At 55.4% G+C, this 22,771-nt stretch overlaps 1 protein-coding gene across 4 annotated transcripts in view; it reads left to right on the top strand.

The window, feature by feature from the left end:
* Positions 1 to 514: 514 nt before the first annotated feature.
* Positions 515 to 22,771, top strand: part of IKBKB (inhibitor of nuclear factor kappa B kinase subunit beta) — a 48,948-nt gene continuing 26,691 nt past the window's right edge. For 3 of the 4 annotated variants that reach the window (XM_082444324.1, XM_082444322.1, XM_082444325.1), the window contains exons 1-5: positions 515 to 659; positions 1,246 to 1,368; positions 12,202 to 12,296; positions 14,879 to 14,996; positions 17,353 to 17,422. In XM_082444324.1, the coding sequence (XP_082300450.1) occupies positions 1,264 to 1,368; positions 12,202 to 12,296; positions 14,879 to 14,996; positions 17,353 to 17,422 (388 nt within the window). In that variant the 5' untranslated portion in view covers positions 515 to 659; positions 1,246 to 1,263. Of the gene's footprint in view, positions 660 to 879; positions 1,125 to 1,245; positions 1,369 to 12,201; positions 12,297 to 14,878; positions 14,997 to 17,352; positions 17,423 to 22,771 lie in introns of those variants that run through there. The other variant, XM_082444323.1, reaches the window with a different exon arrangement.

Below are 22,771 nucleotides of genomic sequence, written 5' to 3'. Positions count from 1 at the left end.
GTCTGCTAACATGAGGCCCTCGAACTGAGAAAGTGAATAGTAAAAACCTAATTATGATGCTAAGTAGGTAGGAGATGACCAATTAACAGCTGTTCTCACAATTTCCAGACGTCACTGGGGCTGAACCTGCAGTTTTGTGTTACGCCACTGGATTCTTTTCCTTGACCTTATTTTTTTAAGGAGGAAACGGGGGTTGTCACTCCTGCTAGGAACGACAGGTGTGACTTATCATTCTCGATATGAGCCAAGGAGCCTCCAGACGAGGGGAGGGAGCGCAGCCCGAGAACAGAGGCCCAGGGCAATTCTTGTAAACTGTCCCTAAACCAGTCCTAGCAGGGGCCGGGAAATTCCCCCAGTTCAAAGTCTAGGAAGCGTGTCAGGCTGACTCCAGGGGTGCCAGGTGAGGAAATCCCCATCTTCCCTGTCCCAGAAGCCGCTCGGGTCGAAATCGCTAAGTCTAAAAAGGGGTCTGGCTTTTCTCAGGGCTGGTCACCGGGCGGAACGGGGCGGGGCCTGGGCCGCGCAGTCCCTTTAAGGCTGCAGCCCACGTGCTCCGTGACGTCAGAGTAGGAAGTGTTTGAGGAAGCGGCCCTCGGCTGGCGGTTTTGAGATTCCCGCACTTTAATGTCGTCTGGGTGGCGCCCGCTCCCCGCCGCCAGGTGAGTCCCTCGGGCGGGCGCCCCCGGTGTCACCTGCCCGGCGGGCTCGCACCCCTCCTCTCCGAGGCTCGCGGAGACGCCCGTGACGGGTCCTGAGTCAGGGGTTCCTGGGCGGGGGGAGCTGGGAGGCCCCGGAGCCCGGCCCCGGCGGGGTGGTGCCGGGTGGCGGCCGCGAGGCGGGGGCCCGGGACGGGGCGGTGATTCGTCCGCGCCGCGGTGACGCAGGGACAGCGAGGAGCTGGGAGGGGAGGCGCCCCGGCCAGCGGGCAGGGCGCCCGGGCGGGGTCCCGGCTGGGGATCCTCTTGCAGGTCCTGGGCAGTGGGGCGCCCTGTCCTTTGAGGGACTCTCCTCCCTGCTGCTTCCATACAGCTTGGGAAGGGGGGCGGGTCGGTGGAGGGGCTGCGAAAGGCCGGAGTTGGCTACCAAAACCAAAACCAAACCAAGCAACCTGGTTTATGTACGAGGTGAAAACCACTTCCGATTTTTCTTTCACATGGAAGGGCTGTAGTATCTCTTGTCCATCTCCTTGCGTTCCATTCTTCCTTAACCTCCGCCTTTTGTCCCCCACCGCCAAATTGCTTACAGAGTTAGCAGGACATCAGTATGAGCTGGTCACCTTCCCTGCCAACCCAGACATGCGGGGCCTGGGAAATGAAAGAACGGCTTGGGACAGGGGGATTTGGGAACGTCATCCGATGGCACAATCAGGTAGGCCCGGTGCCGCTGGGAAGAGCTGGGGGCGGCGGGGTTGGGGGCAGGCTCCCCCCTCACTGCCTCTGTGCGACCCTGCGCTCCCTGGGTGAACGGGGCTCACCTTGGCCATGGGCTTCTTGGGAGAGAGTGAGAGACGGGGCCTCAGGGCCCCTAAGCTGACTCTAGGTTAGTGGTCTCCAAGCTTTATTGACTGTGTCACCTAAATAAATAGTAAAAAAAAAAAAAGTTTAAGCTTTCAGCTTCAGTTATATATATTGAAAATTATATATCTATGCTAACCTTAGACTAACACCTACTAATACATTGTGTAGTAATATATTACATGTTATGAAACATGCAAAAATAGAAAAATCTAAAGTGTGAAAATAATAAAATATTTTTAAATGTTTGAAAAGTTAATTTAAAAAATATTTGAAGTACTTACCAATTACGATGTCTTCCCAGTATTGTTTGCAATACTTCACAGCACAAATTATACAGAGACACACGAAAGTGAGAATTATCGTTAAGGATGGTGGGTGAACATCCGTTATTTCAAATAATTTTTATAGTTTTGAATTCTTTGGACCAATTTCTTTTTAGCTCTGCTAGATCTTCATTGTTTTGTTTTAAACATCTTTATTGGAGTATGATTGCTTCACGATTGTGTGTTAGTTTCTGCTGTATAACAAAGTGATCCCCGTTGTTTTTATTCCTTATGTGTCTGACGTGAGTTTCTCACCCCACAAGCGTTAGGTCTTCCATATTACTGTTTGTGTGTACTGGTGTTACATGCACTGAAATTATCCACAGCAGTGTCTTTAAGCCATTCATCCATTTTATGAGAGTTATTTTGTTAAAATCGGATAATACCATCCATAATTCTACCAAAGTGGGGCACACGGAACCTGCAGCACGTCCTCCATCCCCTGCCTGTGGAATGCCCATTTTCCTTGGGATCCCTTGAGTGTCAGAAGCGGCACGTGACCTGACAGATGATCTGAGGACGGTGCTGTACGGTTAATAGCAGGAAAGCTTCATTTCGTGTTTATTTTTTGGATTCCAGTCTTGGGAAACCCCTACATATACCCAATTTGGAGACCATTGCTCAAGGAAACCCCCTCTCACCAAATAGATAATACTAGCTTCTTGACCCAAAATTCAGACACCCCAGAGCCCCTGAGGGAAGAAGGCTCCTGCTTTTTAATCAAGGGCCACGAGCATCTTTTTGGACTCAAGAGATGGAAAATTTCGTACCGCTTCCCAGGAGCCTGGCTGCAGCCAGCAGGGAGGTTCATCCAGGCCCCCGGCCAGCCACGGCAGAGGGCCATCTCAGACGGCCACCCTCCTGTATCAACTGGAAGACACTTTAGGCCCTGCCCTGAACTCTGTCAGCTCTGAGTGGATGGAGCAGCCCCTGGAGGAATGTGAGAGCCAGAGCTGGAGGGCAGAGGACAGCCCTGCATCTGGTAATTTTCACACTCACCCAGGAGACGCCAATTCCAGCAAACCCTGTGGCTGGGACGGGGTTGGGGGAGGGGGGCAGGGGGTGCAGCCAGGGGCCTGGCATCAGGACAGGAGAGTCAGATCCTTCCACAGCCCCACGCAGACCTGGGCCGGGCTGCTTCCAGACAGGCCAGGGCTTCTGGAGTCTTGACTACAGCAAGTGTCCCGCTGCAGCTGAACTGGAGACATCTTGGTTTCCTGCAGGAAGAGTTCTATCAGGCTGTGCCGCGTGTCTGCCATCTCTCACCCCAAGTGGCCTCCATCTGCTCTCTGGGCTTGGGATCCGCTTGTCAGATGGAGTTTGTTTCTGGCTTTATAGCTGCGAGCCCAAGAGTGTGTGTGTGTGTGTGTGGACTTGTTTTCTAGAATTGCTACTTTCCAGTATCTTCTCCTGTTCAGAAACCTTAATTTTTAGAAGGCCAAAGGCCGAGCTCTCGTTCTCCCGTTTGCGGCCCCTCCACTCCCCGCCTCTCCCCCGTCGGCTCCCAGCTGAGCCCTGTGCGGGACGAGCCCCTCTCTCCTGGACATCTTTGTGTGCACTCTGCCCCTGCCTCCAGGACCCCGTGTGGACCACCTCCCACAGAGCCGGCAGGACCCCTCGTCCCGCGGGAGCTGGCTCTCACTGAACCCTGCAGCCTCGCTTGTTCGGGCAGCCTCACGCGGTGTGGTTTTCTGCCTAGGAGTGTTCCCATCGGCCTGGGCTCTGCCCGGCTTTGGGCTTCTGTCACTCCCCCCCGAGAGACTCTCTTGGTGTTACAGGTGTGTTAGGTGCACAGGGTCATCCACTCTTGGCTAAAGACCTTTCTGGAAAAGGGAAAGAGCCATTCATCAAGTGTTATAAATGTAAGCTCCCAGCTTTGATCACTGCGACTCAGGAGAGGGGCCCGGTGCAGTGAAACCTTGTACCGGAGGCCGGGGTCCGTCACGGGGTCTGGAAGGCTGCCCCAAGGAGGCAGCGCTGGACGGGAGACCTGAGGGATGGTGGAAGCTAGCCGGGCAGAGAAGGCGGGAGGAGGGTTCCAGGCCCAGGGCGCGGCCTGTTCGGAGCCCCTGCCGGGGGGGTTGGGAGGGGTAGGTCATGGCAGGTGGATGTGAGCGGAAGGGCTGAGAGGGGAAGGGCTGCTGCAGGGAGCCCCACTCGGGCTGCAGGAACACATGGCGGGGCCCAGGCAGTGCTGGGCTGGGAAGTCAGCTCTCCAAAAAAAATCCCTGACTCCTGCAGCGTGACGGCTCCCACTGCGGCTTGTTTCTTGCTGCTGGCGGTTTAACCTCCTTTCTCACCGGATTCCTGAGTATTAGCAGTCAGCTCTCGGGAGCCGGTACGGGGACCCCACTGGCACTGCCCCGTCTGTTGGGGAGACCAGTTAAGTAAGAGGTTTCCGGAGCAGTCCGGGTGTGAGATTGGACTGGGCTGATGGTGGTGGACGTGGGGGGAAGTGGGCAGATTAAGAGCTTTTCAGGGTGACATTGGCAGGACACAGGGGTGGAGTGGACGGTGAGGGGCTGGGGGAGTGGTGTCCAGCGTTCCCAGGTGTGTCGTGAGCACTGGCTCGGGGCCTGGCTCCGTCCAGGAAGCACTCCAGGTCCTCCGGGCGTTCCCCCCTTGGGGAAATCCCTGGGCTGCTCTGGGTGCTTAGGGGAGGGTCTTTAATCGGTGTTCAGGATCAGAACACGAGCGTGTTCTCCGGGGGGACACCCCTGCTTTCAGAACCTCTGGAGGAGAGCAGCTGGCATAGGGTGGTGGTTACTTAACTCCAGTCGGACAGAGTAATTGCTTATATTCGACATGGCAACCATGTACATTTTCCTAATACGCCATGTACCTTGTCTACAAGAGAGAATATTTGTCCTTCGTCATAGGAGAAGCATAAAGGAGCCTAAGCATTGGTGTCCTCAGTCAGATGAGTCAGACTAATGATCAGACCCATCATTTTTTTTTTCTCAGTATTTTTAAAATTAATTAATTAATTAATTTTTATTTTTGGCTGCGTTGGGTCTTCGTTGCTGCGCGCGGGCTTTCTCTAGTTGTGGCGAGCGGGGGCTGCTCTTCGTTGCCGTGCGCTGGTTTCTCATTGCGGTGGCTTCTCTTGTTGCGGAGCACGGGCTCTAGGTGCGTGGGCTTCAGTAGTTGTGGCACGCGGGCTCAGTAGTTGTGGCTCACGGGCTCTAGAGCGCAGACTCAGTAGTTGTGGGGCACGGGCTTAGTTGTTCCGCGGCATGCGGGATCTTCCCGGCCCAGGGCTTGAACCCGTGTCCCCTGCATTGGCCTGCATCTTCACCACTGCGCCGTGAGGGAGGTCCAGGGCCATCATTTATGGAGACCGTCCTGTATGCCAGCATGGGCGAGGTGTTTCACATGCTTTATCTCCAGTCTGCTCAGCCACCCTAAATGGAAGTACTCTTGTCTTTACTCCCATTTTATAACTGAGGAAACTGAAGCATAGAGAGGTTAACCCCTTACCCAGAGAGGCTAAGCTAGTAAGTAAAGGAGCTGGAATCTTCTGAACCTACATCTGTTTGAATCCCAGCCTCATGCCTCCTCCACTGGCTTGTGGCTTCTCCAAGGTGGGGATCCAAGGTCAGGGACACCCCGGAACAGGCTCAGTTGAAGCACTAAAGGAAAAAGCCCCCTTTGGATGACAAAATGTATAAGTCTTCCTTGCTAAACAGAGAACCCTAAAGTGAATATTTCCCAGGGAGGAAGGGCCGTGCAACAAATGACCCTACCCGTCTCCATGAGTTTTTTGGTTCTCTTACCAAGCATGGGCCTTGACAATCCTTGCTGTGTGGATACTCCCTTAAATCTTCAGCCCAAGGGTCAGCACTTTCTAGATGGGCTGATATTTTCAATAAGGTGTTTGTCAAACACAAAGGAAGAAGAAGAAGAGGAGGGGACCTCAGTGACCTCAGCTGCAGCCCCCTTCGGGAGCGAGGGGGAGAAAACTCAGGACTTGCAGTCACACAGCCTGGGCTCAAGTCCTGGCTCTGGTGTCGGCAGCTTCAGGGCTCTGGGCCACAGCCTCCCACATGGATCTGAAAGAAGCTGAGATATCGATCCCCTCTGCTCTCAGCATGTCTGGGCCAGACGTGGCGCTGCTACGCCCTGGAAGCCTCTGGACACGTCCCAGGGTACCTCACAGATACCACATACTTACTCTGTGCGCTGCCCTGGTCCCCGAGGACACACCGGTTATCCCTCTAGAAGTGGCGCTGGCTCTACTTGTCCCCTCACTGGACGACACTAAGCTCACTTTAGCCTGTCTGTGTGTCTTCAGGTCTTAAGGACTTTGAGCACAGGCCTGAGGCCATCAGGGGTCCGTCAGGGAAAAAAGGAGGTGACCCTGACGCACTGTGCTGTAGTCGAGGAGGGGATAAAGTGAATCCTCAGGAACGTATCAAGTGAGTGTAAATATGAGCACCAAATCGTGAGGAAATAATCACGGCTCCTGTTTATCGGGAATGTCATTGCCAGTTGTGCTGGGTGCTTTACCCACGCTGTCTCGTCGATGCCCGGAGGTGACCGGAGGCTTCTCAGAGCAGGGTTTCACGGGAGGTGGAGTGCGGGTGGGGGGACGGAGAGAGCACCGTCTACACGCGCCTAGGAAGGGAACGGTGCTGCGCGAATGTGCTCGGGCCCTCAAGGATCAGATGCTGCGTCTCATTTAACTGAGAGCACCGGCAGGGGGAGGGTCGCCTCCACCTTGTGGATAAGACCCAGAGGCCCAACGGGCTCAAGGTCGCACATTCGCCAGGCGGGGTACAGGGATCGTGATCTGACCTGCTTCACCCCTGAGCCCCTGTGGGCGGGTTTGGAGGCCGACGTGCCCGTTAGGTGTTGACTCGGAAGGGAATGGGGTGGGGTCAGCCGTCTCGGCGTAGACTGGTCACCGGGGTTGAGTCAGGGGTGAAGCTGCGACCAGACCTCGGCCTTCTGACTCTCAGGCCTGGGTTCTGTCCCTAGGATCTCTCTGGGCCCAGCTTCGCACCTCCTTCCTGAAACACTCATCTTGGAGGGAGGACCTGAGAAGGAACAAGGAAGGTATTTCTAACCCCCCTCTTGGACCACAGAGGCCTGTTGGGTGGTTGCCGTGGTAACAAGAGTCGGCTTTCTGACCTGAGGGTGTGGAGGGACCTCTTGGCTTCCTGTGCATGTCCCCTTGTCGTTAGAAGAACACCATCCGACGGTCTCAGAAGTCTGAGGAGGCATGCCCCCCGCCGCCCTCGCTTCAGAGTATGCCCACGTTTATACGCGAGGTTCGTGTTTTCCTGTACAAAAGGCAGAGTTGCAGACACTCGAAGGACCTTCATAATCAACTGCCTTTGATGTAGGTACCAGTGTGGGCCCCTTTCTCCATTTTATCAAAGTACACATCACTTTTGAATTTTGCCCCAACTTACTAGGAGCTGGATACTGAGATGGTTTGGGCCGAGTCTGGGTTTCCAGAGAACTGAGCTGAGAGTGGGAGGGTTCCGAGCCAAGTGGAGAAAGTCATCCATGCCCTCGAGTGGCATTGCTGCTGGAGAACCAAGCCCCCTGCCCCCCGAGTTTCAAAAACTTCTTCGTAGTCTGTTTACAATGAATTGAATTTCGCTTTCCAGAGCCAGTATGCTTTTAGCAATGGAAGGTCATTCTCTTTGGGTTTCTATTTCAAATGAAACATTACTCATGGAAAAACGGGAATGTTTTAGAGTACTTGCTAGAGGGCCACCAGGTAAGAAAAGTTGTGTCTGTGTCTGCATGGGACACTCAGGCCTCGGAAGTCAGGATTTCCCCTGCCGCCGCAGGACGAAGCTGAGCTGTCCGGAGTCAGTGTTGGTGTCTGTGCCCACTTAGTCTGTAATGTGTTCCGTGTTCATATCGTTAAGTTGGCTCTTTAGGTTTGGTTTGGCTGTTGAGACCAATATCGGATCAGTCTTCAACATCAGAATCTATTTGTGGATTCTGGGATGGGCCAGGTGATGGCTGTGTGTTAGCTCCGGTGTTTGTGTTGGGCAAAAGACTACAGTTATCTACAATCACCCAGCATATACAGGTAGAGTCTATAAAATATTTTCTAAGTCACTTAATAAGTCTACCCTTTGGGTTTGATTTATCTGTTATCTTTATGAAGGAAGCATACTGTTTATGCTTGGGAGAATAATGACGCCTCCCAAAATGTCTGCGTCCTAACCCCTTGAGCCTGTGAGTATGTTAGGTTACGTGGCAGAGGGAATTAAGGTTGCTAATCAGCTGACTTAAATGGGAAGATTATCCTGGGTGATCTGGGTGGACCCACTGTAACCACAAGGGTCATTAAAAGTGGAAGAGGGAGGCCGGAGAGTCAGTGTCAGAGTGATGCAACCACAAAGACTCAGCTGGTCACTGATGGCTTTGAGCTGCAGGAAGGGGCCATGAGCCAAGGGATGAATGCAGCCTCTAGAAGCTGGGGCGGGTGGGGATGTGCATTCTCCAGAAAGGGACACGGCCTGCCCACATCTTGATTTTAGTCCAGTGAGCCGCTTGCCAGACTTCTGACCTCCAGAACTATCACGAAAATAAATTTGTGTTGTTTTAAGCCAGTAAGTTGGTGGCAATTTGTCGTAGCAGCAATAGAAAATGAATACACTGTTCTGTGTATTGAAGTTAAAATAGGTGCAGATTTTTAAACTCTCAGAGACATTCTGAGGTAACACACCACGTGTGGCAGTATCTTCTTCGAAACTGTTGCATAAAACACTGTCCGTCACAACGTCACACGCTTGAGTGGACGCTCCCAATGGCGTCACCGCCTTTTACAGCCTGGCCGTCAGTCTTCTCTCATTGGTAGATCTCGGCATCCCAGCCCGGGTCCCTGTGCGATCCCGCCCACCTGGAAACAAGCATCTAGACACATGTCAGAGCAGCTGTTGGTGAAGTTACCAGAGAACTGGGTGAAAACGTTCTAGTCTGAACGCTTAGTGGGAAGTGAAACTCGAAAGCAGGTTCAAATCAGTTCGAGAGCAGAGGAATTGGGAAGTTCACGCTGTAGAGGATGGAACATCTTGTGAGATGTAACTCAAGTCTGTTTGTACATCGATTAAAGAAACAGTGGTCTCGGGCTTCCCTGGTGGCACAGTGGTTGAGAATCTGCCTGCCAATGCAGGGGACACGGGTTCGAGCCCTGGTCTGGGAAGATCCCACATGCCGTGGAGCGACTAGGCCCGTGAGCCACAATTGCTGAGCCTGCGCGTCTGGAGCCTGTGCTCCCCAACAAGAGAGGCCGCGATAGTGAGAGGCCCGCGCGCCGCGATGAAGAGTGGACCCCACTTGCCACAACTAGAGGAAGCCCTCGCACAGAAACGAAGACCCAACACAACCATAAATTAATTAATTAATTTAAAAAAAAAAAAAGAATAAAGAGACTTTATTAAAAAAAAAAAAAAAAAAAAAAGAAATAGTGGTCTCTTGACACACACCGTAACTCTTGACAAGTATTAGCTGAACGTCCACCCAAGTTCACTCGTCCGGCTGTACTGATGGGTTCAAGAGCAACAGGACTGACAGTTTTTGAAAGAGGTCAGCTCTTCTTCAATAGGGCTTCTGAATCCAGGCCAGAGATCAGGATTCTAAGAGCAAAGTAAGTGAACGATGTGGCGCAGCCTGGCCATCAGTGCCTGCCTGGCACCAGGGAGCGCTGGCACAGAGGCAGGCGTGGGCCACCGCAGGGTGAGCCCGGGGAGCACTGTGCTGGGTGAGAGGCCGTCACGAAAGGCCACATCTTGTGTGATCCCACTTGGATGAAATGTCTGAACAGCTAAATCTGTAGAGACAGAGTGTAGATGGGTGGTTGCCTAGCGCTGGAGGGCGTTGGGGAGAAACGGGAAGTGACGGCTGACGGGTGTGGGGTTTCTTGGGGGGATGATGTGCGTGTTCTAAGACCGATGGTGGCTTTGGCCACGTTACTCTGAATGTCCCCCAGCCATTAACGTGCAGGCTTTATTTATTTATTTATTTATTTTTGGCTGCGCTGGGTCTTTGTTGCTGCGCACGGGCTTTCTCTAGTTGCGGCGAGCGGGGGCCACTCTTCTTTGCGGTGCATGGGCTTCTCACTGCGGTGGCTTCTCTTGTTGTGGAGCACAGGCTCTAGGCGCGCGGGCTTCAGTAGTTGTGGCACGCGGGCTCAGTAGTTGTGACTCGTGGGCTCTAGAGCGCAGGCTCAGTAATTGTGGCACACGGGCTTAGTTGCTCTGCAGCATGTGGGATCTTCCCGGACCAGGGCTCGAACCCGTGTCTCCTGCATTGGCAGGCGGATTCTTAACCACTGTGTCAGCAGGGAAGTAAGTCCCCACATGTGTGCTTTAAACGGTTGAATTGAATGGTATGTGAATTATAGCTCAGTAGAGCTATTGAAAAAAAAATAAGCATGTGAGGTGACTGCATGACAGAGGCTTACCCACAGCCACGTGGGGATTTGATAAAAGCCACTTACTTCTGAGAGTGCCCTGGAGGTGTGGCAAGTACCTGCTTCGGGTCTTGGAGCCATCACGGTCAAAAGATGCCTCCGCCTTCTCCCTGAAGCTTTTGTTCTTGAATGTCGGTTTTAGGGACGGGTCTGTTGACCAGCGAGTCAGGGGTCTTAGTGGACACCGTCTGTCTCCGTCCGGGACTCCCATTTTCCTTTTCCTCCCGGGTAGGTCCTTGTTCACAGGGATAGTGGCTAGTTTGGTGGACGTGTGACCGCGGTGTGCTTCTGCCGCCCTTGGGAAGCATGTGTTCCTGGGGACCTTGCCACGTCCTCGACATGCCTCTGTTAAGTCCCGTTCTGTACCGAATGAACTCCTGCACTTACAGAGCTTATGATTCCTTACAGTATGCATTTTCATAAACAGAGAAAATGGTCTGACAGGGCCTGTAGGACACCCATCCTTCAGTTGGGCACCAGTAGGATTTTGGTACCGTTCTGAAGCCTTTTCTTGCTGGATTTACACTCCGCCCGTCCCACCGGCTGGGGCTTGTTCCAGGGCTCGTGGCACGAGGGCTGTTGGGGGAAGGGGTCTCGCCGCAGGTGTGTAGGGTTCGCGGGGTAGGGGTGGAGGTCGGCTTGCTCGCTGATGGCAGGGCCAGCACCCAGGCTGCTGCCACAGAGCCATGGCCAGGGCAGCTGCTGACCCTCGGCCGTCCTGGGAGCCCCATGGGCCAGGAGGTGGCGGCCGAGCACTGTCCTGGGTTCTGTCTAGACACCTAGGGGAAGGGAAGAGTTAATTCTCGGGGCCCAGGCAGTTGCTCATTCACGAGAATTGTAGTGATTGCCTTCGTTCATGGAGCCTGCATCGAGGGTACTGTGCCAGGTACTGCATTAGAGGTTAAACGCACGAGGAGGGACAGGCCTATAGTTTAACAGAGAAAAGAGAAAATAACCCTGTGACCCTACGGAAAGTAAGTCCTAAACGCACGAGGAGGGACAGGCCTATAGTTTAACAGAGAAAAGAGAAAATAACCCTGTGACCCTACGGAAAGTTAGTCTTTGGTAGGTAAGTACAATGAAGGAGTGGGGGGGCTGGTGCCTGGGCATCTGCACGAGCCAGAGCAGAGACCCTAGAGCACAGGACCGGGCCGGTGGTCTGACCTAGACTTGGCATCAGACGCCTGGGGTGGAGTCGACGGGGGATGATGGAAAGGCAGGTTAGAGCCCAGCCTGGAAGGGTTTTACGTGCCAGGAGTGCCTGTGTGACATGGGTCTGCCCCCAAGAGTGTTACTGAGCACCCCTAAGGGCTGGACACTGCTAGGGGCTTAGCTGCATGACAGCCCTGAAAAGTGGGTGTCAGTGTTCCCATTTTACAGATGAAGACAGCCAGACCTCGTGGTCTGCCAAGGGTCACAGAGCTGGTACATGGCTGCATCGGGATTTGAATCGGCCTGTGTTCCATCTCCTATACCAGGCTTGCATTCTCTCTGGAGCGAGAAACCCCCCACAGGGAGAAGCATGAAGCCTGAAGCCAGGGCATTAACTGTTAGGTGGAAGTGCAGGGAAGTGCCCTTTGCACGGGTCGGAGGTCACGCCCAGCAGCGTTGGGGCCTGAAGAGTGAGGACTGTCTGGGGCAGGAGTGGCCGGCAGAGGCCTCGTGGAGGAGGTGGGGACGGAGCAAGGCCTCGGTGCAGACTTGGGATGGATAGAGATGAGGGGAGGGGCAGGCTGGGAGGTGGGGCTGGTGGGGACCCGTGTGACGGGCTGGAGGTGACTGGGGGACATCTGTTCAAGTGGGCACCCGTGCGGACCTCGGGAGCCTGGAGGTGATGGCGGTCCGTGCTCCAGGTCCTAGGGAGACAACTTCGGATTTGACCCTCGGCTTTCTCTGATCCTCCCGTACGTGTCCTCTGCAGGAAACGGGCGAGCAGATCGCTATCAAGCAGTGCCGGCAGGAGCTTAGTCCCCGGAACCGCGAGCGCTGGTGCCTGGAGATCCAGATCATGAGGAGGTGAGAGCCTGGTGCACGAGCGGGCCCGGGTGCGGGGTGCGGGACCTCAGGGCCGGGGGCCTGGGACGTCGGAATGACTCTGGAGGGAGCTAGGCGGCCGAGCTTTGGGATGTGGAGCAACAGCCCCAGTTCTGTCTGGGAAAGAGCCGTGCATCCCAGCCCCTCAATAAGGACCCCAGCCAAACTGTCCAGAAGGGTGGCTTCTGGAGGAATGGCAGTTACAGCCCACCACTGGGCCTTGCCAAGGGCTCTTGGGGGTTTTCTTTGTTATGTTAAATTATTTAAAATAGCCATCACAGTGAATTTTCCTTTGTTGGCAAAAGTCCTTTTTTCTCCAGTGTTTGCAATTCCGAGCTGGTATGTGAGTCTCCTGTCCTCCGTTCCTCCAGGGTGCCCTCCCAGCCAGGAAGGCACGTGGGGAAGCTCACAGACCGTCGGGCCCCAAACAGGGGCTCCCTGCTGGAGCTCAGGGAAAGGGGAGGCGTCCCCTTGTTTGCAGGTGCACGTGCGCGTGCACACACCACACACACACCACACACACACACCACACACACCACACACACACCACACACAGACACACACATCACACACACACCACACACATACCCCACACACACCACACACACCCCACACACAGACACACACACCACACACACCCCCCCACACACACCACACACACAGACACACACATCACACACACACCACACACACACCACACACATCACACACACACCACACACACCACACACATACCCCACACACACCACACACACCCCACACACAGACACACACACCCCACACACACCCCCACACACACACCACACACACAGACACACACACACACACACACCACAAACACTCCACACACACCCCCCCCACACACACACACCACACACAGACACACACACCCCCCACACACCACACACAGACACACACACCCCACACACACATACCCCAAACACACACCCCCCCACACACACCCCACACACACCCCCCCACACACACCCCCCACACACACACACCACACACACCACACACACCACACACACACCACACACATCACACACATCACACACACACCACACACACACCACACACATACCCCACACATACCACACACACACCACACACACACCACACACATCACACACACACCACACACACCACACACATACCCCACACACACCACACACACACCACACACACCACACACACACCACACACACACACCACACACAGACACACACATCACACACACACCACACACATACCCCACACACACCACACACACCCCACACACAGACACACACACCACACACACCCCCACACACACACCACACACACAGACACACACACCACACACACTCCACACACACCCCACACACACCACACACAGACACACACATCACACACACCCACACACACACACACCCCACACACACCCCCACACACACACACCACACACACACCCCCACACACACCCCCCACACACACACACCACACACAGACACACACACACCACACACACCACACACAGACACACACAACCCACACACACACACCCCAAACACACAGCCCCCCCACACACACCCCACACACCCCCCCCACACACCCCCCACACACACACACCACACACAGACACACACCCCCCACACACATACCCCAAACACACACACCCCACACACACACACCCCACACACACACCCCACACATCACACAGACACACACACACCCCCACACACACACACCCCACACACAGACACACACATCACACACACCACACACACCCCCACCCCCACACACACCCCCCACACACACACACCCCCACACACACCCCACACACACCACACACAGACACACACACCCCACACACATACCCCAAACACACACACCCCACACACACACACCCCACACACCACACAGACACACACACACCCACACACATACCCCAAACACACACACCCCACACACACACACCACACACACCCCACACAGACACACACCCCCCCCACACACACACCCCACACACAGACACACACACCGCACACACCACACACACACCACACACACACACACCCACACAGACACACACCTCCCCCCCGCACACACACACACACCCACACACACGCACCCCCCCCACACACACCCCCCACACAGACACACACACACACACACACACCCCACACACAGACACACACACACACCCCCACACACACACAGGCACACACCCACACACCCCCCAACACACACCCCACACACAGACACACACACCACACACACACACCACACACCCCATCCCCGCCCAGTGGTGTGAGATCCGAAGTCCCCCTGCTCTCTCTGCCTCAGAGCAGTGTGGAGATACAGGGAGGACTTGCCGGGGGCCCTCTGAAGAGAGCGGAGCTCTGCACGGGGCGCCCAGAGCCGGGGCTACGGTGCTGACAGTAGCGCTGCCGGGCCCTGGGCGAGTGGTGAGCCCCGCGTCTCCCCGCCGCTCACCCTCCAGGGCCCTCAGCGCCTGCAGGCCGTGGGGGGCTGGGGTGGAGCCGGAGCCCAGCTCTCCCTCACTGGTTCCCTCCCCCCAGGCTGAACCACCCCAACGTGGTGGCCGCCCGGGACGTCCCCGAGGGCATGCAGAGCCTGGCTCCCAACGACCTGCCCCTGCTGGCCATGGAGTACTGCCAGGGAGGGGACCTGCGGAAGGTGAGGCTGCGGGGGTCGGGCAGGGCGCTCGGGAGCCTGGGGCGGGGTCGCGGGTGCACGGAGGGTAGGGAGGGGCTTGCCGTGCACCCTGCGCAGCTGTCCCTGATGTGTCGCGGAAGACCCACCAGGTCCGAGCGCAGGGAGAGGCCGGACAGACTCCAGGACGGGCCTTCCTCCCTCAGCACGCTGGGGCCACTTGAGCCCTTGGGTGTCGTCGTGGCCACTGTCCCGGTTCGGAGGGCTTCTCCCAGATGTGGCCGCCCGGGGTCCTGGAGCGGGGCAGGAAGGGACTGGCTCGGGCCAGCCGGGCTGGGGACCCAGAGCCCCACTGACTCAGCTTCTGGGCTCCTCTCCCTTTCTTCCCGCCGCGTCCACCATTTGCCAGAACGCACGCTGCGGGGTGGGTGTCGGGGACCGTTGTGTGTCCCCCTCCCCAGCGATCTCCGGAACAGTGTCACGACCCGCTCTTACACGTGGCCTCGTGTGATTCTCAGCAGCCTGTGACGTGGGTAAAACGGATGGGATCCCGTGTGAATGGTGGGCCCCGCGGCCCCGAGGGCCCACGTGGGTGTCTGGGCCTCACAGAGCCGCAGCGGCAGAGGCTGAGTCACGGCCGGTGGGTCCCAGCCGCGGGCCCCCCTCCGTCTGTGAAGGGAATAGCGCCCAGCGCACGAGGACCGTGAAAGCTCTGGGCAGAAGCTGGCTTTGTACTGAAGAGAGGCTGCCTGTTCGTCTCCACCCCCCTCACCTCGCGCTCTGGACAAAGGTCTGCGTTGTTCGGGGGCACGGTCAGGATAGCCAGGCGGTTCTTCCATCCGTACTCAGCACTTTCCGGGACCCGGCATCGCGTGCTTTCCCAGCACTCTTCCGGCCCCTCCCGCCTTCCCTCTCCAAAGGAGGCTCTCCATGAGGGCTGGTGTGCCCGGGTGGCTCTCCCGTCCTGGGAGATGGGCTCGTCCTGGGGTTCAGGGCAGGATGTGAGCACAGTCGTCGGCAACCCCCAGGCCGGGGACTGATAACCGATGACAAATGGGGAAATTGACAACGCTTCCATTTTCCTCTTTATCTTCCTAACCTGTGACAGCTGATTCCTAACTGCAGCTATTTAGTGAGATAAAGCTGTGTCATTGTAGTTGAGTGGACAGTCCTTAGAGGGCAGCGTGGGAGGGGTGGGAGGTGACCAGCTTACAGAGGCAGAGGATTTTGGACATCATCTTGTAGGCAGCAGGGAGCCAGTTGGCCAGGGAAGAAGCTGACACAGACTTTGGTGTGATTGACCTGGCACGGGGTGCAGGATGGTTCAGGGGACGTGGGAAACGATTGTACCCCATGGGGCCTTGACCCACGCGGTCACCAGGGGACCTGGGAGGAGGGCGTTGCTGCCCCGGTGCCCGAGGTCTGTCCTCTTTGTTCTCCAAATGAGGTGGCTCGTCTTTCCCACCTCTAGAAAGTTCAGAATCCGCACCTGGTCTGGGGAGACAAGTTTGGCCAGCACGGGAGCAAGGGTAAAAGCCAGAGCTGATTGAAGGAGTGCCGTGTGTGTGCCTGTCGCAGGGAACGGCTGGCGGACGTTTGTGTGTGTGGGTGTGAGTTAACGACGGGGCACCCTGTCGGGAAGTTACTTCCTGAAGTTGAGGCCGGCTTCCAGCAGCAGACGGAGCGCCTCGACAGGCTTGCCAGGGCCAGGAGGGCACAGGGGCTGAGCGTTTGGGCACGAGCCTCAGGTGGACCTGTGTCCTATGGCAGCTCTGCCGCGCAGCGGCCGTGGTGGCGGACGGATGGCTGAACCCTTCCCGTCCAGCACCCTCACCTGTGAAGTGGAAATGCCGCCAGTGCTGGCCTGGGGGGGTGGTGGGCGGGAGGAAGGGTGAAGTGAGACGGGGCAGGTGAGGCTGCACTGAGCCCGTCCACGCAGCTCTGCCGGGTGCCCGGCACGTACTAAGTGCTCACTGCCCGGTCCCTGCTGTCATCCCCACCCCACAGCAAGGCCGCGTCGGGGAAGGGGTCGGAGGGAGGTGTTCAGTGGCTCCTTTGCGCTCTCGGGAGCAGTGGACCAACTGTGGCTGGGCTCAGATGGGCCTGCTTCCCCCGGGACCTCCGCACAGGTGAGACTCTGAGCATGACTCAGGGTTAGGGGTAGGGTTACACACGGGAGCGCTTCTAGGAGCTCTCAGGTGCTTCCTCCTTCCCCGCCTGGGCCGACCCTGCCCGTCCTGCCTGGGCTGGCTGTCCGCCCAGGTCCCCAAGGCCCAGGGCCCGGGGAGTGCTCAGACGGCCTCGGCTGGTGAAGGACACTTGTGGGCGCATTGGTGGCTGGTGACCGCTCCCCCTGACGCCTCTTTCCCCTTCTTGACAGTACCTGAACCAGTTTGAGAACTGCTGTGGCCTGCGGGAAGGAGCCATCCTCACCTTGCTGAGCGACATCGGTAAATCCCAGCCCTGGAAGTCAGGCCGTGCCCTCCGGGGAGAGGCCTCTGGGGGCGAGGAGGGGAGATGACTGGTCCTCCGGTCTCTACGGAGGTGGGGTTGTCGGGGGCAGACGGTGGTGGAGGACTGGGGACGGTGGGGATATCAGTAGGGCCTAGTCGGGCTGGCGCTGAACTCAAATAGATTTCCCTTCCTTCCGGACTAAGTCATGAAGTGAATGATGGTGTATATAGGGTAACAGATTTCCCTTCCCATTAAAAGCTCCACTCCCTACTTTCCCAGAACAGCCAGTGATGGAATAGGTTGTCTGTCCTTTGAATGAATTTCATCCCTTGGCAATGAATTTTTCCACTTCCGCACTGGCGGTTCTTTTGCTGGCCGCAGGCTTAGGAAAAACGGGCCTTGTTTATCCCTTTGGTGCCCTTGGTGTCCTCCGAGGAGGGTGTCCATGGCCCTCGGAGAAGGCCTGGCTGGTGGCCCGGCTGGCCTGGGGAACGGGAGCCTGACCTCAGCCTGCAGGGGTCAGATCCAGTCTCCTCCACCCTGGCACCTGCTATTATTTAGGGGTAAACCTCCAAGGTTGGTGGTGCAAGGATCTAAAGTTTAGAGGTACCCAGAGTTCATCACTGAGCCTTTGCCCCCAGATTTGGGGAATGACGTCATTTTCACCCCTCTGCCACCACAACCTCTTCGAAGCTGTATTTTTCTTTTTTCCTTCTATGCGTTCAAACTTTCTTTTAAGGAAAATATCAAACATATAGGAAAGTCGGAAGAGTAGTGAAACCCACACACCCGTCACCCAGGTTCACCAGTTGTTACCGTCTCGCCACGTCTGTAAAGCTGTGTTAGCTGACGCTTGGCCTGGGAGGGCAGGGGGCCTCTGGTCCCCGCGGCTCCGGGTCTGCCTCCCTCTCACTCTGGGCAGGAAGGAAGTGAGCGGAACCGAGGGATGACATGCTTAAGGTTAGGATCCGAGTGGTCGGACATAGAAAATTCCCTCTCCCCCTGTAGCCAGTGTCCCTGTCCTGTGGATGGGGTTCACGGTGAGGGCAAGTTGACCTGGCGCCAGTTTGGGGTTTTTTTTTCCAGCTCTATTGAGGTATAACTGACAGGTAACACATGTAAGTTTCAGGTGCGCAGTGTGAAAACGTCGCACCGGTTTTACGTGACCAGCATGGCCGTCCGTCACTGGCCAGACTGCTTGCCTCGTGTGGGTGTGTGGGAGGTACCCTCTCTGATTCCCTAGGACGTCCAGTCCTTAGGCCAAGATCCCACCTGTTCCCTCGACACCTTGCCCCACCCTGGCCCATCCACGCTGTGCTTACACATTTACCTGTTTTTTGCCCCAGTGGCCACATCATCAGTTTATTCTCCGTTGGGTTGAAGGCAGGTTAGAAGGTTGGGGAATATTCTTTTGCTCTTCATGGGCAACTTTGATTTTGTTTCTCTCTGGTTAGAGTTGCTTCAAGTCATTTTTTTGTACGTTATTCCCTCAAATATCGTGCTTCCCCTCATTAGATTATTTGTGCATTCAGGAGATCGTTATTAAGTAAGTCTTTAAATTATTGGCTCAAGCACACGAAACTGTCTACTTCCTCATGCAGCCTTCTACTGCCTCAGGTGACTGTGGTGATATTCATGGAGCCTCTGCTGGTCACGTGTCCCTTGGTGTGGGCATGTGTCACATCCAGTTACCTTGGCCTCCTGCGGTAGCTTTCGTGTGATGCATTCAAGGTGTCTGTGTGTAAGTTACATGTAAATCAGTCATGAAGACAGGAGACAGGTTCACTCCACGTGCTTATGTGGCTCTGTTCTCCTGTTGGTGGATGAGTATCAAAGGTCTTTAGGTCGCTGATTCCCTATCTTTCCTCTCTGTGGCCCCAGGTTGGAAATAATGAGGCTTTGAAGTACTAGTCAACTAGACTTAAGTCCGTGAAGGCCGAGACTTAGTCACTGCTGTGTCTCTGGCATCTGGAACAGCAGTAGTACCTTATGTAGCAGCTTCTTTGTAAATATTTGTCAAACGAATGAAATAAATCCCAAAGGAAATTAGAATAAGGACCTCTTTTTTTTATTGAAAAGAACCGCTGTCCACATATAATTAAATTAACACTCCCAAGTCAAATACCAGCGATTCCCCCTGTTGGCGGTGTGACCTAGGGCACGTTATTTAATTCTTAAGGGCAGCAGCTTTATTTGCTGTGAGGTGGGAACATAACTCACCACGTGAGAACCGTTAGGAGGGTGGAGTGAGGGAGGTGGGACACGTAATCCCAGCACGTGCTCTGCTTGCCACGTTAACGTGCAGTCAGCACGTGCTCGCCCCTTCCTCCTGTCCTTCCCCCCGGGTTTGGGTTCGTAGCACCCCTTTTAGAAAACCTCCGTCGCCCTCCTTTGGGTTGTGACCTGAGGCTGGGATCCAGTGAGCCAGGCGGGTGGCTGTCTTCTGAGACGTCCCTTCCCGGAAGTGGCTGCCTCCGGGATGCCATCAGGCCCCCTGATTCGGAGGCTTCGGTGGAGGTAGCTGATAAGCCTGTGTGGTACTTTCAGTCCCTTTTCTGATTTGTGTACGAGATCCATGAAGTTTATTTATTTTGCACGGATGTCGTCACAGAGCCCGAGTCCAAAAGTTTTTCTGGGAGTTCATCTAACATAACTCTTTTGTATTCTGGAACATTTCCTGAGCCTGTTTTGTTCCAGTTTGTCCCAAGGGCCGGCCGCACGTCCCCTTTGTGGAGCTGCCCTGCTGGTCCCTGCCAGGTTGACTTCAGATAAGGGCAGAGCCCCACCCTTGCCTGCCAGGTCAGATTCACGACCTTCTCCTCTGGGTGACACCTACTTGCCTTTAACCTCTTCGGTGCCACTGGCCTCCCAGAGATGCCCACTCACAGCAGCGTCAGGATGATAGACGTAGGCGGGATTTTTTCCAGTGAGCTTTACGTTGCCCAGGAAGATCTTGCAGAGTACGCATGAGTGAGTGAGCAGACGCCCGGCAAGCACGTGGGTGAGCCCGTTTCCTGTGCCAGGACGGACAGGTCTGTTAGAACATTGCTCTCAGGCTAGTAAGAGGTCTGGGGACAGGTGGCAGAGGCAGCTGGAAGCGATCTGTCTTCCACATAAAGCGACCCTAAAATAGCTCCAGGAAGTTGTATCTCAGTGGACTCTATTTAAGCAGTGTGCTCATCATCCTTTGGAAAACGTTGCCATGTGTTTCCCTCTGCCAGCTGACAGCAAACCCCTGCGCACTCTGGAGGCCCAGGTCTCTGCTGCCCAAAGAGCGGGGACCTGCCCACACCCAGGCCAGCTGGGCGGGATGGTGAGCGATCACCATGGCCTTTCCGGATCTTAGCTCTGCACCCATCTTGACTCTCCAGGTGGCAGGGGTACCGTGGTGACCGACCGTCCTGTCCTCTAAGCATTCAGGGCCCCCGCTCCCCATTTTGTCTATACTCCGTTCTCTGAGTCACCATCTCCGTCCCTGTTAGAGCTGCTCCTGGCAGGCGTCCAGCCCTTCCGTCTTACAGGACAGGGAGGGGGTTCCAAAGGGAACTCAGGGCTTTAGGGAATCAGAACACTGGGCTCTCTGCTTTGTGTTTATGTAATTGTGGATTTCCTTGCTTATTCTGTTGAATACTTATATTCTGACTGCACTGCTGATTATAATAAAAGATGACTACCTGGTCTCAGCAATCCAGGTCATTTGTATATAAAATACATGGAAAGGCGTAAATAACCAGATTAATGAATGTGATCATAATAAAAGAGAAGACAGCTGCTCTCAGTCCTGGCCTCGCTGCCTCTCCAGCTCTGCTGCCTCTGATGAGGGCCTTTCCTCTCTGGAAAACCAAGGTGACTTTCTGGGCCTGCGCGTCTTCAACTTTAAATGAGGCATTTGGGCTGGGTGACCCCTAGGGGCCCTTCTGACTCTGAATATTGCTTTTTCATGGTTCAGGTTCTGATTTTCAGAAAGGTTGCCCAGCATGTCTTTGACATCCGCTGCACCGCCCCAGCCTGACTGCTTCCCGTGCTCCTCACGCATCATCTTCTGCCTGGAACCTTGTCTTGATGCTGTCTGTCTATTCCTGCCCCAGCCTGTGTGTCCCTCTCTGCACCTGGGTGACCGCCCACTGCTTCCAGTATTCTGTGTGCCGGGCCATCCTCACGACATCTTTATCCACCAAATCTTTTCCGAAGTCTGGATGTTGAACGCTGACCTCCACCCTCAGCTCCATATCCACGTCTACACGATATTTCTCCCCAAGTCACTTCCAAATTGAAGTCCTAGACGTTTTCCTTAAAGCCGATCCCTTCCTGACGTCCTCTTTCTTGTGTCACTGGCCCTGTCTTTCTGCCAGCTACCCGACACGGGTGCCGACCTCGAATCTCGTCTCTCTTAGAACCTGCCCTCTTCCTGCTCCGCACCGTCCCACTTAAAGGGCCTCCATCCTTTCCTTCGTGCTGAGCATCCCACTTTCCCTTTCTGTTCCCACCACCTCCGCTCATTCCGTGTTGCAGCACATCACTTACCTGGAGTCCTTATTCCCGTTTTACTAACCCATCTTTCATGCTTCTGAAAGGATGCTTTCGTCATAAGTCACCACTAGATCAAGGCCAAACCTCACAGCCTCGCATCTCTCCTGATCCACTCTAGCCAACCTCAGAACCCACTTGTCGGTCCCCCTGCGAGCCTTTGTCCACACGCTCCTTTCTAGAATGCTGCTCTGGCCGCTCCCCACGACCCTGCGCTTTCGACCTGACCCTCCGTGGGGACCGCCCTGGCCTGGCGCGCACAGTGGTCTCCCTCTCGGGATTCTTCTGCCCTCGTGGCCTCCTCCACTCAGGACTTGGTTTCCCTGCTATTGTTATGTGACCTCTGCCTGTGCTTGACAGTAAGGACTGACTTCTGGGTTTGGGGCCCATCTACCAGACTGTTTGTGCGGTAAGTGAAGAAAACGGTTCGATCCAGTGGCACATTTTCGACAACACCTGGCACACTTATGTATGAAGACACTTCCTGAGGATGGTTGAATGAATGAGAGAATGATTTTGCACTTTTCTCTCAGCACTTGGTGTGACTGCCTTGCTACCTTGCTGATGAGTCATAGGGACTCTTTTAACCAAGAAACCATTAGCTGGACTAAAATCTCCACATGTCTGCACTTGGCCTTCCAGCCTGTTTTGCTTGGAAAGCCCAGTGACACCAAAGCGACTGGCACATAGTAGGCGTGCGGCCAGTTTTTATTGCGTGAACGAATGTCCTCTTGCCCTTCTCCCGCACTGGTGACTCAGACCACCAACTGGTAACTGTCTTTTCTTTCCCTTCTAATCTCTGCGTCAGCTCTCTGGTC

Source organism: Balaenoptera physalus (genome assembly GCF_965194825.1).
Source record: "Balaenoptera physalus genome assembly, chromosome: 21".
NCBI classification, from domain to species: Eukaryota; Metazoa; Chordata; class Mammalia; order Artiodactyla; family Balaenopteridae; genus Balaenoptera; species Balaenoptera physalus.
The sequence above is the reverse complement of the archived record's forward strand: the minus strand, read 5'-3'. Positions and strand labels throughout refer to the sequence as shown.